This window comes from Pieris rapae, chromosome 1, assembly GCF_905147795.1.
Source record: "Pieris rapae chromosome 1, ilPieRapa1.1, whole genome shotgun sequence".
In the NCBI taxonomy this organism is placed as follows: domain Eukaryota; kingdom Metazoa; phylum Arthropoda; class Insecta; order Lepidoptera; family Pieridae; genus Pieris; species Pieris rapae.
This window is the reverse complement of record NC_059509.1, coordinates 7,435,863-7,451,252: the sequence shown is the minus strand read 5'-3', so window position 1 is coordinate 7,451,252 and position 15,390 is coordinate 7,435,863. Positions and strand designations below refer to the sequence as shown.

Below are 15,390 nucleotides of genomic sequence, written 5' to 3'. Positions count from 1 at the left end.
AATGTTTTAACATTGAATATAGTGTTGACTATATAAGAAGCCAGAACTGTATGGGTCATTTTAAAATCAGTGGCAGAATACTTGACAATAAATTTTAAATTGATAAAAGAAAATTGTTTGATTAAAGTGTAGAAGTAATGTGTCATGTTATGACATGTAAAATGGAAAGTCGTGGTTTGCAGCGATCTTTTGCGTAATGTTCAGGATTTTATGTGATTGAAACTAAAGTAAGGTGAAAATTAAACAACTCTGTTGCCATCATACATTAATTCATAGTTAAACAACCAATAATTTTGTGGTAGTTTTTCTTTGAAATCAACATCACTACATAGTATAAAACAGAGTCGCTTTCTCTGTCCCTATGTCCCTTTGTATGCTTAAATCTTTGAAACTACGCAACGGATTTTGATGCGATTTTTTTTAGTAGATAGAGTGATTCAAGAGAAAGTTTTATATGTATAATAACATCCATTAAATAGTGGAGAAGTACTGTTATTTTTGAGGTTTCTAATGTGATGTCGTAAATAATTACATTTTTTTCCGCTTACATTGCAAACGCAGGCTGAACCCTACGAGTTTTATCAAAATAATGTAGTAAGTATTATACACATTAAAAAGATCTACAGAAAAGTCCATGATGGTATATGTCTATCTGTTATGGATAACCCACAATAACTTTTTTTTGTCATTTACTTTTTACGACAAATAATGGCTAATTTTCGAAGCGATTTTAACCAATACAGCATTAATCCTTAACCAATTAAATACTTTGAATACATTGTTAATTTAATATAGATCTAAACAGCCCATTACAGCTTTTTTAGCACCGATCAAACGCGTATATTATCGGAACTTTCCAGCGACGGAAATAACAATACATAATAAAAACCTGCTTTTCATCAGCATTGCAACCGTGCGAAGCTGGGGCGGGTCACTAGTTAATTATAAATTTACTCTCATGCTTAACACATAAAATCACAGTATTTATTCTTAAATACAAATAATATTGTAAATGAAATGCACTCTGTTACTTTCTATGTTGTAACTTTACAATTTTTCTTTATAAATTACTTAAATTGACTAAAATTATTATTGCATACCCGATAATACTTATTAATCTGTATAGTATACATTACATTAATATGAAATCAAACAGAAAAAGACAAATTGATAATCCTGAAGATTATTCTTTTTAACAAGCATATCCGTTCGTTAATAAAAGTCATAGGTCTTATTTCTTCACATAAAAATTAAATGCGAAAATATATCTATGACAACGGGTTTTTTTTATTTTAAGTAAAAAAAAAATCATCAAAATATTGCAGACAATATGTTTTCTGAAGAAAATGTTTTTTTAGCAAATATGGGACAAATTAATTGATACGCTTAACCATTAGTAAATGTGCTACGGAATATTAATGGATTAAATTTATAACTTCTCAAGTTGAAATTCTGTTCCTAATTGTTGGGACATTTCATAGAAGCGTCAAATTGATAAATGTGTTCTCATGGAAAATTTAACTTGCTTTTCATAAATATTAATCTTTGCCTTTTTATTCAAAGGTATATTTTTCAAAGCTCAGTTTTGCATATTGTCATCGCTAAGTGGATAAAAAACAGTATCCTACATACATACATAAATACTGAAGATAATAAAGTTGCGTAAAAACAAGAAATAGTTTTGGGAAAAATAAAAATAGACTAATAATAACTCTGAAGTAAATCTTTAAAGTGTGTTTAAAAAACACATCGAATTGATAATCTACTCCGTTTTTCTATGTATCTAAAAAAATAATCAATGTTTTGGCTAATAAACCAAACATTTCATAACATAAATTTATCGTTGTATTAATTGTTTTCTATATTCAAGTCATTGAATGAATTTCTGTTTACACGGGTTGGCTGAAACGTCTCTTAACTAATATATATAATATATTAAGCGGATGTACGTGAAATGAATATGAAACATGTACTAGTTTAATTTTACATTATATGACCGTGAAGACTAAGAAGACTTTTTTAGAATTATACAATGTTTACCTGTCATAATTAAAGATGAAATCGTCCAAATAATAATCCACCTATACTGTGACATATTCATAAACAAAATTGCAACTCAATTAAAGTGTAACAAGACACATTCTTATTGACGAAACAATAAATCACTGAAAACTTTTTTAAGAAACATTTTTTATAAATTCAGTATTTATTTTTGTTTTATCCATACGTAAGCACAAACATTAGATTTAACATTAAATGTTGTATGTAATAAATAGTTTATGGCGTCCATAAAATTAACGAAGCGTTTCAAAGTTTGGGCGGGCGGTTTGCGCGCGTAGTCCGGGGCGGCACACGTTGAACTGACTGACGACACAAGCTCCCAGAGTAATCTCAAAGGTCTCAACATTGTCAAACGCGAATGAAATGCCATTTTATTTTTCTTACCCTCTCGTCTATATTGACCAACCTTCTAATAAAAACAAGAAAGGAAGAAACGTAGACATTTATTTTTCCATTTGTCCAACCTACCTAAAAACAGTTTACTTTTAAACCAAGATATGTAATACGTATTTATAACGTCACAAAGGTATTTTTTTATTGATATTCTCTATGTTTACGATATGCCGATTAAATTGTATATTATCTGAATTGAAAACAATATACACTAGCAAATAACCACTAATATATAAGGATATTCGATCTAATTTATAACTTATAAATAGCACTTACCCTTAAGCTTAAGTACAAAGTTTCTACGAAATGCGGCTAAGGCTTACGTTGCTTCGTTATATCGTACAATATTTAATCGTTATAAAATATATTAAAAACTAGTTAATTTTAAAATGTAGCTTCTAATGCGACAGTTTATATAAAAATAGGAATAATTTAATATGACAATAAAAGATCTTATATTATAATTATTTACAATAACTACCTTAAATAAAACCTTTTAAATAAGGTAAAAACATAAACAAACAAAAATAAGGTAAAACAATATTGGTGTATTTCATTTTCCAAGCCAAAAGGACGTAGTACATGCATGCACTACATTTAAGTTAAATTAGCCTACGAACAGTTGGTCGCTACGGACGCTCGGCGTAGCATGAATGGCCACATCAATTTATTGCAACTTCCACTGCATATTCTAGACACAACTTACGTCTTAAACTTTTATGCTAGTTATTTTTCTTTTATGGATCTTTGGCTAGCATAATTTATGAAGTTAGGAAATATCTGTGGTTAGTATCAAAACACCTGTTCATTCAATTTGTTTATTATTTAAACAATAAAAAGTGTATCACAAGAATTATGTTTTAGATCCCACCGCCTCACTAGATCGACGATGTGTGCTTAGCTCAGAGCGTAAAAGGAATTAAGATTTTTTTATCTGAAGACATTAATGGTTCAAACATTGATTGGTTTCTTCTATTTTTTCTATTATAAAGGCAATGGTGGTGGTGTACTGTGTATACTAATGCATAACATAAATTCAAAGAAGGCTTCTACTTAAGTGTAACGATTGGGAATACACTTTCTGTTTTATTAAGCATTATTAAAACTAATTGATGCACACTTATTTCTGGTTTTTATAGCCGTTCTACCATCACGCGTTAAAATTGTTAAATGTTGTCTTATCTATAAAAAATCTTTTACTAAGAGTGCGTGACACATTTTGATTTTCTCCAATTTCCACTTAATCTTGTTTACAATGAATATGGCACGAACCTAATTGTAATGCTAATCGCACACGAAAGCTATAAAGAAGATATAAAATGTGTTTCTTGTATTTTTTAAGTACCCGTGCTGCTCAACAACTTAATAGGCCGACTTTACGACACTTAAATATAGTTTAAGTATCATCGTAATGTAAAGGATACCTAAGATTTAAGATAAATTTCCCCACGTCATAGCCTATTTCATTCTCCAAATTACAGTTTTATTTATTTATATTATCACGCCTGTTTCGATGGGGTAGACAGAGATGGATCTCCACGTAATACAGTCCTCACATCTCGCTTCGTCCACTTTGATGACATTCACTATGCATTATCGGTTATAGATACTTTTAACTTGTTCCTTCTCTAGTAACGAAGATTTGATCCAGGTATATATGATTCCCAACTCAATTTCACTTTCTCAACGCTTCTCATTCTTGATTTCTACATGGCCAAACCACATTACCTTTCGTATCCACTCCTCTACGTACGGCCACGATTTGATTAACTGGAAATTATTAGGTTAGGCATTGTACTGTTATTATTCGGCAAGCGACTATTGTACCTATCAACGTAACATCTACGGGTATCAACCCCGGGATCGGCAGGTTGTGCACTGTATCAACTAAGTTACACGTCGTCGATGGTAGTTGTAAGAAAACTAAGTTTTCATGAACATATCTTGACACATTGTCTATATGTAACTCAAAATATCTTTATTCATAAGTACACTTATGAACGCCAAAAAAAGTTAAATTAATTGTAAATTTACATTTTCTACCAGTTCGCAAGTCATGGACGTAGAGCGTGGAAAAACTATATCTAATCGTTGATTTAATATAAATTCAACTATTTGTTGAAAGAAATTTCGCGCAAATCTATGGGTATCAATGTGATCGATAAAAAAAGTAGAAAAAACAAATCTACATATAAGTTGAGTTATATGTTTTATTTAATTTTTGTTTTGTTTAATTAGTTGCTAAGTTTTGTAAAACCTTTGTAAGTTTTGTAAAAAATTGTATATCATATTGGTGTATTTTTTGCGATTGATAAAAAACTCACTGAAAGTAACTGAGCTTTATTGTAAAACTTCAAAACCCCAGCTTTCAATTAAGTAGAAGTAACATTTGCCACAGATGTTTTTGTCTGATCAAACTTTGAGAAGTACCTCGCAAGATTTTGAAAATCATTTGTATTTGTAGTGTAATTTTTTTTTTGTTTTTGCGTATGATTAAACGAGAAAACTGCACGTTATTTTCAAGCTCTCTTAAGTTATTTATGTTCCTTGGCGGTAATTATGTCATAAATCACAATAACAGACCTCACGCACCCTACAGAATATACAAAGCTTCGGACGTGATCGCCTATCCTTTACGTCAGACTCATAAAAACTATATACAAACTATATCGGTATACATGGTGGAAGGGGCGAATAGGAGATAAAACATTGCAAGGTTGCAAATTTAATGCCAATTTAGCTACGATCCTCTGTAATCGCTTTAGAGAAAAGTAAGTTACTCATCTCGAAATCCCCTCAACGTCATTACAACCCGTATTTAGTTTATCCGTAGTTGGTAAAAGTCGCGGCACTCAAAAATATTATGGAGATCCGATTAAAAGTTCTTTTCAACAGAAATCTTCCTCATTACAGTGAAATTGTTGTTGAGCATAATATTTTTTCTTAGAACTTAAATGGATATTGAAGCCCATACAACGCTACTGCGTTGAATAATCTTTTAGTACAACTTTTGCTTATGATTTCAAAAAACTATGGTTCTGTGAACCAATTTAAATATAATACATATTCTTAATAAGTTCTTTTACTAAGAGGAAATCCTGCTCGAATACCAAATTGTTTGACTAAGTTTGCAAATTTAGGAAGGATTAATATGTACAAAGTGAATCCCAATGGGGCATGTAGAAAACGCGTATGCAGTATGCCTTTGATATTTCAATAGACCAATAGTTGATTAGCATTCTATAACATGATCGATTTTCGGAGTTATAACATGCCGGTTTCCTCGGCCTTCTTTTGTTTTTTTATGTCCTACTTGACCTTCTCCAGCCGTAGACCGGCAGTAGAGTTTAAGTATAATTCGAGACGGTAGGTAATTCAAGTTCAAATGAGAGTAAAGTTTGTTTAGTTTTTATTGGTTTTTAGTTTTCAGCCTCAAAAATCTCCTGTTCAACCACTAAGTTGTTGAATAATATATGTACCTATATGCCATGTACTTAATGTTGAAACCGTTAAGGAAAATAACCTTTTTTATCCTTCGCAAGGTAATTTACATAGAGCCAATATCGAGTTACACAAAACTAGTTTACTAAACACAAAAACCAATTAAATCAGTATTTGCAAAGTTAAGGACTATCACGACTCACCGAACTTTATTCATCACATTTGAACGGACTTGGAACTTAGTGTGTTAAAATACATGGGACTCTGTGACTTGCATGATTGGTTTAACCTATCTGCGATAGATATTTATATGTATATATTACTTAACATAATAAATAAATATAAAATACTATATTATATATACCTACATGTGTCATGGTTCAGGATATGTCTGATCGAGTCAATTGACCGTTGATTTTTATTGTAACTATGGTATTAACCGATTTGATTGAGATTTCTTTTAAGATTGGTTAATTTAATTTAATTTGTATTGTTTTGTTATTATTTAATTGTTTTATAATTTAGAATAATTACTTAACTAATAAAAGTACGAATATTGTTCCGACTAAACAGAGCTGAGCAAATGCCTCGTGTGGTTGGAGGCGCCATCTTGACTTTGAAGAGGGTTTTGGGGTTTTAGTGGGTATGCACAATTGAGAGTCCCACGTAACTGTCCCGCACCAAGCAGTCCCAACTCGGTAGTGTATGCACAATGCATTTACCCAAATAACAAAAAATGTGATTTGTTGGTGAGGTTATGATGCAAAGTGAGATCAGTGCCTTGAACCCGCTGCTCGTCATAATTTAAGCTTTATGTGTTAATTGTAATGATTAAGGAATCAATCTAAATTACAAAAAAATATTGGGGTCCGTCCGTCCCTGCAGCGGTTTTATTGTTTATATTTCCAATGTTATTCTAATATATTACCTATAGAATTTTAGAAAATTATGGAATGTATAAAAACTTTGCTATATTCAGAATTTAACAAAAATATACCCAGTGTGTGATACAATTGTGGAAAATGCAACTGTAGCATTAAGACTACCAAAACTATTTACAATGCATGCACATGCATGCATTTATTTATTAAAGTTTACCTCATCATATATAATGCCATATCTACAGTATATATTATATGCTATATTTTCTAAAATACATGATAATTATGGTAAACAAAAATGTTACGAAACAAAATAATTTGACACCTCCAATTTAAAATTCCACTATTAATTGAACCATGTAAATCAATGAAAATACAATATAAACAAACTATTTTATAATATTCTTCTGCACTGAAAGTACCAAGATCTAAGTACATAGACTTTGTTCATTAGATTATTTGAAGACATACACGTCATTTGATTGGCTATCTACATGAGTTTAACATTTATATAAATAACAAAAAAGAGCTTACTTTTTAATCTCGTTTCTTCACACACTCTCACCTAAGTAGTAAGTATTTACGAATGCTGGGTATAAAAACAGTTACCGAAAACGTGAAAATAACAGTAATTAATTAAGTAGATAATTGTTTATGAATTTTAACCTAGGACTCCCTTAACATCCCTTTATTTTAAAATATTTACAACCATTCCCATTGAATACATTTCACGATATATAAAGGATTTATTAACGAACGAATGGACAATTGCTTATTGCTAGTTTACGTTAAACATTCTTTGAAAATGATATTACGAATTGAAGAATTTAAATTATCATTTTTTTCGCATGGATAGCGCACTTTTGAGAATGTTATAGTGTGAGCAGACGGAGTGGTATGAATTATATTAAGAATAGAATTATGTTAGAAATAAAAAAAGTTGGTTTTGGATTGGTTATTACATATTACATTATTGTATATTACCAATTACAGCTCAGCGGGACGTCTTTCCATCTTTCCATCTATTCAGAGGCACTTAAAGGAAGATCTATAGAATCCCTATAGCTAATGCAACAATCAAGCATCAATCCAAATGATAAAGAATCTATTATCTACCTTAAGCGTAATTATGAGTAATATATCATATTTAATACATTCATTAAAATACATTAAATCGCTTGTTATAACTAAGTCAACTTCGAAACTTTGTTCATGCGTTAAACTATTCAAGTTCTGCGCTTAAAACTTGTGACCCACTTCACAACATGTTAGAGGCCTATATATACAGTTTATCTACTAAAAGTCGGTACAGCTTAAACAATATTTGATTAATAATAGCGAAACATAAAAATGAACTTTAATATAAAAATCACAGAACTAAGAAAAAAGGATTTCTACTTTTAATTTTATTTTTGTAAAGTTAAATGATATAATCTGAGCTATTTAATAAATGCATTTAAAATAATAAGTAGTAGCTCGTGGTGGCCGGAACAATTCATATAGGTACTTATATTAATGGTCTATATATTTTTTTAAATATTATTTAGATACAATTAACTTTAACAAATAAGAACGCATTCGGCATTGTTAAAGAATTTATAATAGATAATAAATTTTACTTCAATCAATAGAACGTTGTAATAATTCGCGGTTTATTTCTATATTCATTTTAAAGGACTTGTAAATACTATATAATATAAGCTACTTATTTTTTTCATCTGTGATGACTTTAACATTAATTATTGCTACTACAGGTACTGGCAGTTTTTTGGCATTAGGATTTTTACAAAGGTTTTTGGGCTGATTTGAAATGTTGTCACCTTTTATCTAAATTATTTAAGTAAAATCCGTTTTGCAATGGACGCATATTAAAATACAATAGAAACCGATCAACATTTTTGCTAAACTTTTTACAACAGATTTAAGAATTTAGTAGGTATGAACGACTTTGCAACATTAGAAAAAACGATAGTACGCGAATTATCTTGTAGATTGTGTCTTTGCAATGATGTTATCAAGCTGAAGCCACTTAGTGCCGAAGTAAAGCGCAAAATTAAAAAACTATACGATATTGTTGTAAGTGTTAAATGTATATTTGAATAACATCGATGTACATAGTTAACGTAAAATCACTAATAATGCTATATCTTTTCATAGATCCATACAGATGACTGCCTTCCAAAAGCTATTTGTCATGATTGCCTACAACAAATTAGTAATGCATATATCTATGCAGTAAAAGTGGAAAGAACTCAAAAATTCTTAGAATTCCACAGAAATAAGAAGAATGAAGACAAACAACCAAATGAAACAAAAAATTATACCCTTTTAAATGATTTATCAGCCCGAAATCTCGAAAATACCACTACAGACCTAAAGACAATTTCAAATCCTACTACTCTGCCAAAACCCGCTGAAGTTATAACAGAATTACAACAAGGTGACACAAAATCAGCAAGACCCAAACAAGTTAAGAAACAGTCGGCTTCTGATATGAAATATTTAGAAGCTATGCCGCTAGAAGAATTTGCTCAAGTGGAAAAGTTAGATAAATCTTTACTTAACAGCACAACGTCTGCTAATAAAAGTCCATCGCCGACTCATGAAAAACGAATAGTTGAAGATGAACTAGCGCAAGATGTTTTAGATCCAATAGTAATAATCGATGGTCGTCCAGCCAAGCAAGGCCATGCTCTAGATATGCAAATCACGCTTTTCTACAAGATGGAATGTTGCATTTGTCATGAAACTGGATTTCATTTTAGGTCCTTAATGAAACATTATAAAGACAGACACGGCGTCCCCGGCTATGTAACTTGCTGTGATAAAAAGTTTCATTACTTCTACCCGAAAAAAATTATTGAACACATGGCGTTCCATTTGCAGCCGAACATATTTATGTATGAAATAACGTTTACTTTTTTAAAGATGAAATGGAATTCTGCAAACTTAAAAACTACACAACATATTTCAGGTGCAAAAGCTGTCATCAGAATTTCCAGACGTCACAAGAACTTACAGAACATCAAACCAACGGCGGACGATCAGAAGGAAAGATTTTGTGCCCGCGGTGCTCGGAACGTTACCCCACGTACAGAGAATTAGGCGCGCATCTTCTTACGCATCGGGCGGATAAACTTCAGTGCGACTATTGTGGGAAAACGTATGCTATTCATTCAATAATTTTTCTCCAAAAGTACATTTAAAATAACACACAATTCGGTAACATTTTTTATTTCAGATTAAAACATCACCACCGCAAGAAAACTGTTAACCATATGGAAGACGTCATTTTGTGTTCTCAGTGTGTTCGAACTTTAAAAAATATAGAAAAACAAGAAAGAGATATTGTGAGTGGTGAATACATATAAGTGTTTCATTAAATAATTAAGCACAAAACATAGACATTTTAATGATATTCCTAAAATACGTTTGTTTTAGAAAGAAAAAGTGAAAGCGAAAAGTGTTGATACTTTAACGTTACAGAAGTATCAAAGATTTCGACAAGCTATGGGACTATCCGCTGATGAAGAAGCGTCCTCAGATTAGAGCCGATGTTCACAAAGCCCATTGCTTTTTAACCTGTGTATTACTCTAAGATAAACCTGTTTTATACAAAACGAGCTAATCTTAGAGCTCGGTACTAAAATTTTTTCCATAAAAATTGTAACATTTATAAATGTAAAATGTCAAAGTAAATTTGAAATAATTTATATATTATCATGAGCATTTTTTATTATCACCGATAACAGAGGACCTGTCGCGTAACGATTCTTTGAAAATACTTAAGTAAATATACTCGCTTGGCTTGAATCTGGTCACTGAAAACACAGTTTTGCATGAATATTATTAAGATTTCAATGCTTTTTTTATTGAGTTCAATTTCATTTTTAGTTGCCTAAATTATGTGTTCTAATATAGTAATATTAGAACACATAATCATATGTTTATTTGTATGCTGGAATGCGTAAATCTCGAGAACTCAAACCGAACCAGAAGCGAGTTCAAAAACAACTTGTTTATAACATTAGCGACATTTGACGTTGGAAATAAAATATTTTGTTAAAATCAATGGTTTAATGTCAATCAAAACTTAATCTAGCCGCCGTTTTTTGACCAAAGATCCTAAGAGATCAGAAATAGCTGGGAGATTGTTTGTCTGATCGTTGGCACCAGTGTTTAGGTTGGATAAGGGTATGTTCAGCTGATTTGATGTTCCCTTTTGGCCTTTCATATTCCTGTGTTGAGGGAAGCTAGGCATCAACTTCGGATCACAGGCTGAAAAAAAGTCATTATAGTAGGAAAATTTGTCTATCTATAGGTTATGGTTATCGGTATGGATTCTGCGTTTGCTTTGATGTTTGAAATGAAATAAAACGATATATATCTCAACAATTATAAACGTTTTATTCTTATTTAAAACATGTCTCTTTGAAAAATAACTAAATTCGATAAAGTATGAAAATAAATTATGTTGCTGTTAAAGCACACGAAACTGAAAACGTCGAAAAAATAAGTTTTTCATTTATTTAATAAATTAGATCTAAGTCAATCTCAAAACTCTTTCAAGGAATGATTTTGCAAGCATTTTTTTCTTAGAGGTTGAAGTAATTTCAGCATTATAGGCCTAGTTTCCTATCAAAAGCAATAATTTAAGGCAGGAGGAGGAAAATAAATATATATAATATATACATTATAATATAGAAAATAACTAAATTTTTATTTATGCAATAAACATATTATATAACTATAACTTGCTATTTAGAGTTGGAAAACTTACATAGTCTCTCCATTCCACCACAAAACTTGGTACAAAGCTTGCAAAGCTGTTTGCAAATTTTCTTAAAAATCAAATATACCTTTACGAAAAAGTCAGGTTGTGGTTCCAGGCACCAAAATATATGAGATTTCAAATAATACTTACGTAACGGCTGTTCTTTGAAGTAGGAGCTTTGGAGGCATTCTTCAGCAGTTGCTCGCTTCTTTGGATCATACATGAAGAGGAAGTTAAGAAGCCGCAGGCCTGCAGCCGAAAGCCAAGGGAATCGCTGCTTTAGGTTGTTGTAAGGCTGCTGCTTCAGTGTAAAGTTTTGTAGAGCCGGTAATGAACTGAATTCTGGCCAAATCGCGTCCGAAGGTGTCCCTGTTATACCACCATAATTCAATAAATGCGAACAGGACAAATCTTTGTTTTTAATTGATTTTATTAATCTTTATTACTCAAGATGTCATGGTGTAATGGTTGCAGCTCCTTGCAAACATTGTGTAAAAAAAACTTTGCGATTAAAAAGGTTGCGGAGAATTTATTGCCAGTTCTTCTCTTACGTTTTACGCCCTTGATTTGAGAACTGGTAGTAAATGTAAAATTAGAATCATTATATGTATATTTCTTTTTTTTGACGTTAATAAGTGTACATTATGATTTATGTTACCTATATGAATAAATGATTTTTGATTTGATTTGATTCTATATTTTTAATTTACCTCAACAAGCTTTCATTATGAGATTATAATGAAAGCTTGTTGAGGCATATTGCATTCTTACCTAAAATAATTTGTTTATTTTGTAAGTTTCAAAATAATATGTAAATATAAAAATTAAAAAAAAAACTTTAGCACAGTTTACCTTCATTACCAAGTCTTTTAATCTATGAAACTTTTCTATTTCTAGTATACAAAATAACTCACCAAGCAAATCAACAATCAACTCAAGTTGTTCTATTTCACTTCTACCCGGCAACAAGGGTTTGTTAGCCAACAATTCACCCAAAATACAACCAGCTGCCCACATATCCAATGCGGGGGTCTGTTTGGGTGATTGTAGGAGTAACTCAGGAGCACGATACCACAAGGTAACAACTCGAGGCGTGGCACATCTGGCTGGGGCACCTAACCAACGAGCTAGGCCAAAGTCAGCTGAAAATTCAATAAACTATAATATCTAAAAGCAGATGACTTAATTCTAAGCATTATTAACCAAAACTCATCGCAGATTCGATTTCATCTAAGTATGTCGTGTTTGAATTAAAAACCATGAGAAACTCAATACAAATTCTTTGATACAAAAAAAACACAAATTCCATCTTTCTTTTTCTCTTTATTCAATCATGGTGAGTATTATGAAGCTAAAAAATTATTCAATTACAGCACATTAATTTGGCAGAGAGCTGTTACTAGCAATATTGCTTACACATTATTTATCATATATTTTCAAATTATTTAAGCATGCAATATGATTCAAAATAAATCTTAGACATAATGTAGAGAGAATGAGAATTCTTACCTATTTTTACACAACCTTTATCAGTAAGCAATAGGTTTGATACCTTCAAATCTCTGTGCACTATGAAATTTGAGTGTAAGTATTTCAATCCCTTTAACACTTGCAACATGAGACATTTAACTTGGGATTCGGTAAATGGAGATGACATATTATCAAGTAGAGATGCTAAATCCTGCTCACAATATTCCATTGAGAGAAAGATACTGAAACAATATTAGTCACAAGTTTATTAATCGGCAAATTAACTCTACATCTACTTGACTAGTATTTAATCATAAAATTAAATATACCCATGGAAAAATGTACATAATTAATGATAGTATCTATTTATAAGCTATAAATAAAATAAAATCAATATACTTTCACTTTCAAAAAGGAACAGTTAGTACCTTTTAGTAGACCTATTTATAGAAAGGTACTTACTGATGTATTAGAATATACAGTAATTCCTCTTATAATAAAGTAAATAAGTAAAGTGATAATGCGTTATAGGAAACGCGTTGTAGGATTCTCGCATAACGCCTTTGTATGACCCCATATTACGCGTTATGTACTGATGCCGGCAAGCATCTTGAACTAATGTCCTTGCCTGTGCAGAAGAGATTTTTAGGTATCGCTGGGATGGCGGCGGGTGGTGGTGCGCGGCGGCGGGCGTGCCGTGTCGATTTCGTTGACTGTCGACTTCGATGTCGTTTGTGTCCCGCGATGCTATACGATGCGCAAACTTACGTACGTACGAATTATACATGTTTAACTTTTCTCACTAAAGAAAATTTAAACCTAATATTAAGAAACAAGTATGTATATAAACCAAATAAGTGAGTACAAATTATTGTAAATTCCACAGTACGAAAATAAATTGTGTGAAATCCTCGCATTATATGGGGGAATACCTGTGTTTAACAAAGGCCTATAATTCCTATATAGTCATAATAAATACATATAATATGAAAATATACCTCTCAAGGGACCGTCCCACTAGTACCTCCTTTAGTTGTACCACATTTTCATGGTGACATGCCATTAATACTTGTATTTCTCTAAGACCACTGAGTGGCAATCCATCTTTTTCAACATCCATTCTAACCTTCTTTAATGCAACGATATTTCCACTCACTTTATCCTTGGCGCGATCTGGTTTTAAAAGATTTCAATATATATAACCATAAAATAAATCATATAATAAATAATCATAAAATATATGACATTATGAAACAAAATGTTTAATAATTGGTGCTATACTTACATACTATGCCATAAGTTCCTTCACCAATGCGATTCAGTTTTTCAAATTCTCCAACAAAGCGGCATCTTCCTAACTGCAGATATTTTGAATTTTATTGAAATATTATTATTAATTAAAATCCACTTTCTGAAAAATTTACTATTCAAGTTTCAAATCTCTGGATAAGTGCAGATTGCACAATTGGATTTATGATTAATTTGATCATTAGCAGACTTAAATATTTTGAACATAATTGAAATGCATTTTTGATATAACTACGGTTATAAAATAAGAAGACGACGGTTGATAAATACGAAGATCTTAGAGATGTTTGAACAATTTAAGCACTATTGCTGAAATTAAACCCCAACCATACATTATAAGTTTTTCACGTAATTTTCGTTTAGACCGTTGACTGCTCTTTCAGAAACTGGGCGTAAATAAATTAGTGAAATATGAGATCCAAGTTTTCTTTGAAATAACAAACTAAGAGAAAAATATATTTAGAAAATACAGAGGTTATGTCACTTACAATATCCTTTTCTGGTATTTCCATTGTCTTTCCTGTTCGAAAAGACACCAAAACACCTTTTCGAGCAGCTGGGCCCGTGGGATCTGATACATCTTGATTTGATACCGGCTTTTCTGAAGCTGAGTAATCAGTAAATCAATACTAATCTAAATTTAATAGATTTTACATTTAACAACGTAAAATATATGTTTTAGAACTTACTCTGAGACATCGCTTTTGAACAAGACACAAGGTGATCTGACAACCCTTTTATACCTCATCAACTATTAAGAATTTTTTTAGTCTTAGACTATTAAAAATTAACAAATTTTTAGACAATCAAGCACTTGGTTGCGGTTTTAAATTGCAGGCGTAATGTAATGCAATTGTAAACAAAACAATTTACAGACTAGCGCTATCACATGACCACAGAGTTCTTATACACGACAGAGTTCCAAGTCAGTCCTGCTCAATGTCGATTTTAAAATATATTCTGGCCGCAATTTTCGTCAATTAGAGTAAAAAAACACTAGAAATTAGAATATATGGCTCTCGGCTTCGTCTTATACTTGCGTTAACTATAAGACTAAAAAAC

At 31.3% G+C, this 15,390-nt stretch overlaps 2 protein-coding genes across 2 annotated transcripts; one reads left to right on the top strand and one right to left on the bottom strand.

The window, feature by feature from the left end:
• The first annotated feature begins 8,581 nt into the window (after window positions 1–8,581).
• Window positions 8,582–10,461, top strand: LOC111003858 (zinc finger protein weckle). The gene is made up of 5 exons (XM_022274595.2): window positions 8,582–8,852; window positions 8,934–9,676; window positions 9,751–9,939; window positions 10,018–10,126; window positions 10,218–10,461. The coding sequence occupies exons 1-5, from the start codon at window positions 8,715–8,717 to the stop codon at window positions 10,323–10,325; spliced, it is 1,287 nt and encodes a 428-aa protein (XP_022130287.2). The 5' UTR covers window positions 8,582–8,714; the 3' UTR covers window positions 10,326–10,461.
• Window positions 10,462–10,838: 377 nt separating this feature from the next.
• On the bottom strand, window positions 10,839–15,196 carry LOC111003857 (cyclin-dependent kinase 10). The gene is made up of 8 exons (XM_022274594.2): window positions 15,018–15,196; window positions 14,817–14,935; window positions 14,306–14,378; window positions 14,019–14,193; window positions 13,060–13,262; window positions 12,465–12,692; window positions 11,701–11,919; window positions 10,839–11,054 (listed from the first exon to the last, which is right to left on the bottom strand). Exons 1-8 carry the CDS (start codon window positions 15,025–15,027, stop codon window positions 10,870–10,872), a joined length of 1,212 nt encoding a protein of 403 aa, XP_022130286.1. The 5' UTR covers window positions 15,028–15,196; the 3' UTR covers window positions 10,839–10,869.
• Between the last annotated feature and the right edge of the window lie 194 nt (window positions 15,197–15,390).

Excerpts from the sequence above, each read along its gene's own strand:
- LOC111003858 (XM_022274595.2), top strand. The coding sequence starts at position 8,715 with ATGAACGACTTTGCAACATTAGAAAAAACGATAGTACGCGAATTATCT. Across the intron at positions 8,853-8,933 it reads AAAAACTATACGATATTGTT|ATCCATACAGATGACTGCCT; the intron begins GTAAGTGTTAAA and ends ATCTTTTCATAG. Across the intron at positions 9,940-10,017 it reads TGCGACTATTGTGGGAAAAC|ATTAAAACATCACCACCGCA; the intron begins GTATGCTATTCA and ends TTTTTATTTCAG.
- LOC111003857 (XM_022274594.2), bottom strand. Across the intron at positions 13,263-14,018 it reads GTGGGACGGTCCCTTGAGAG|TATCTTTCTCTCAATGGAAT; the intron begins GTATATTTTCAT and ends ATATTGTTTCAG. Across the intron at positions 12,693-13,059 it reads TAAAGGTTGTGTAAAAATAG|CTGACTTTGGCCTAGCTCGT; the intron begins GTAAGAATTCTC and ends TTGAATTTTCAG.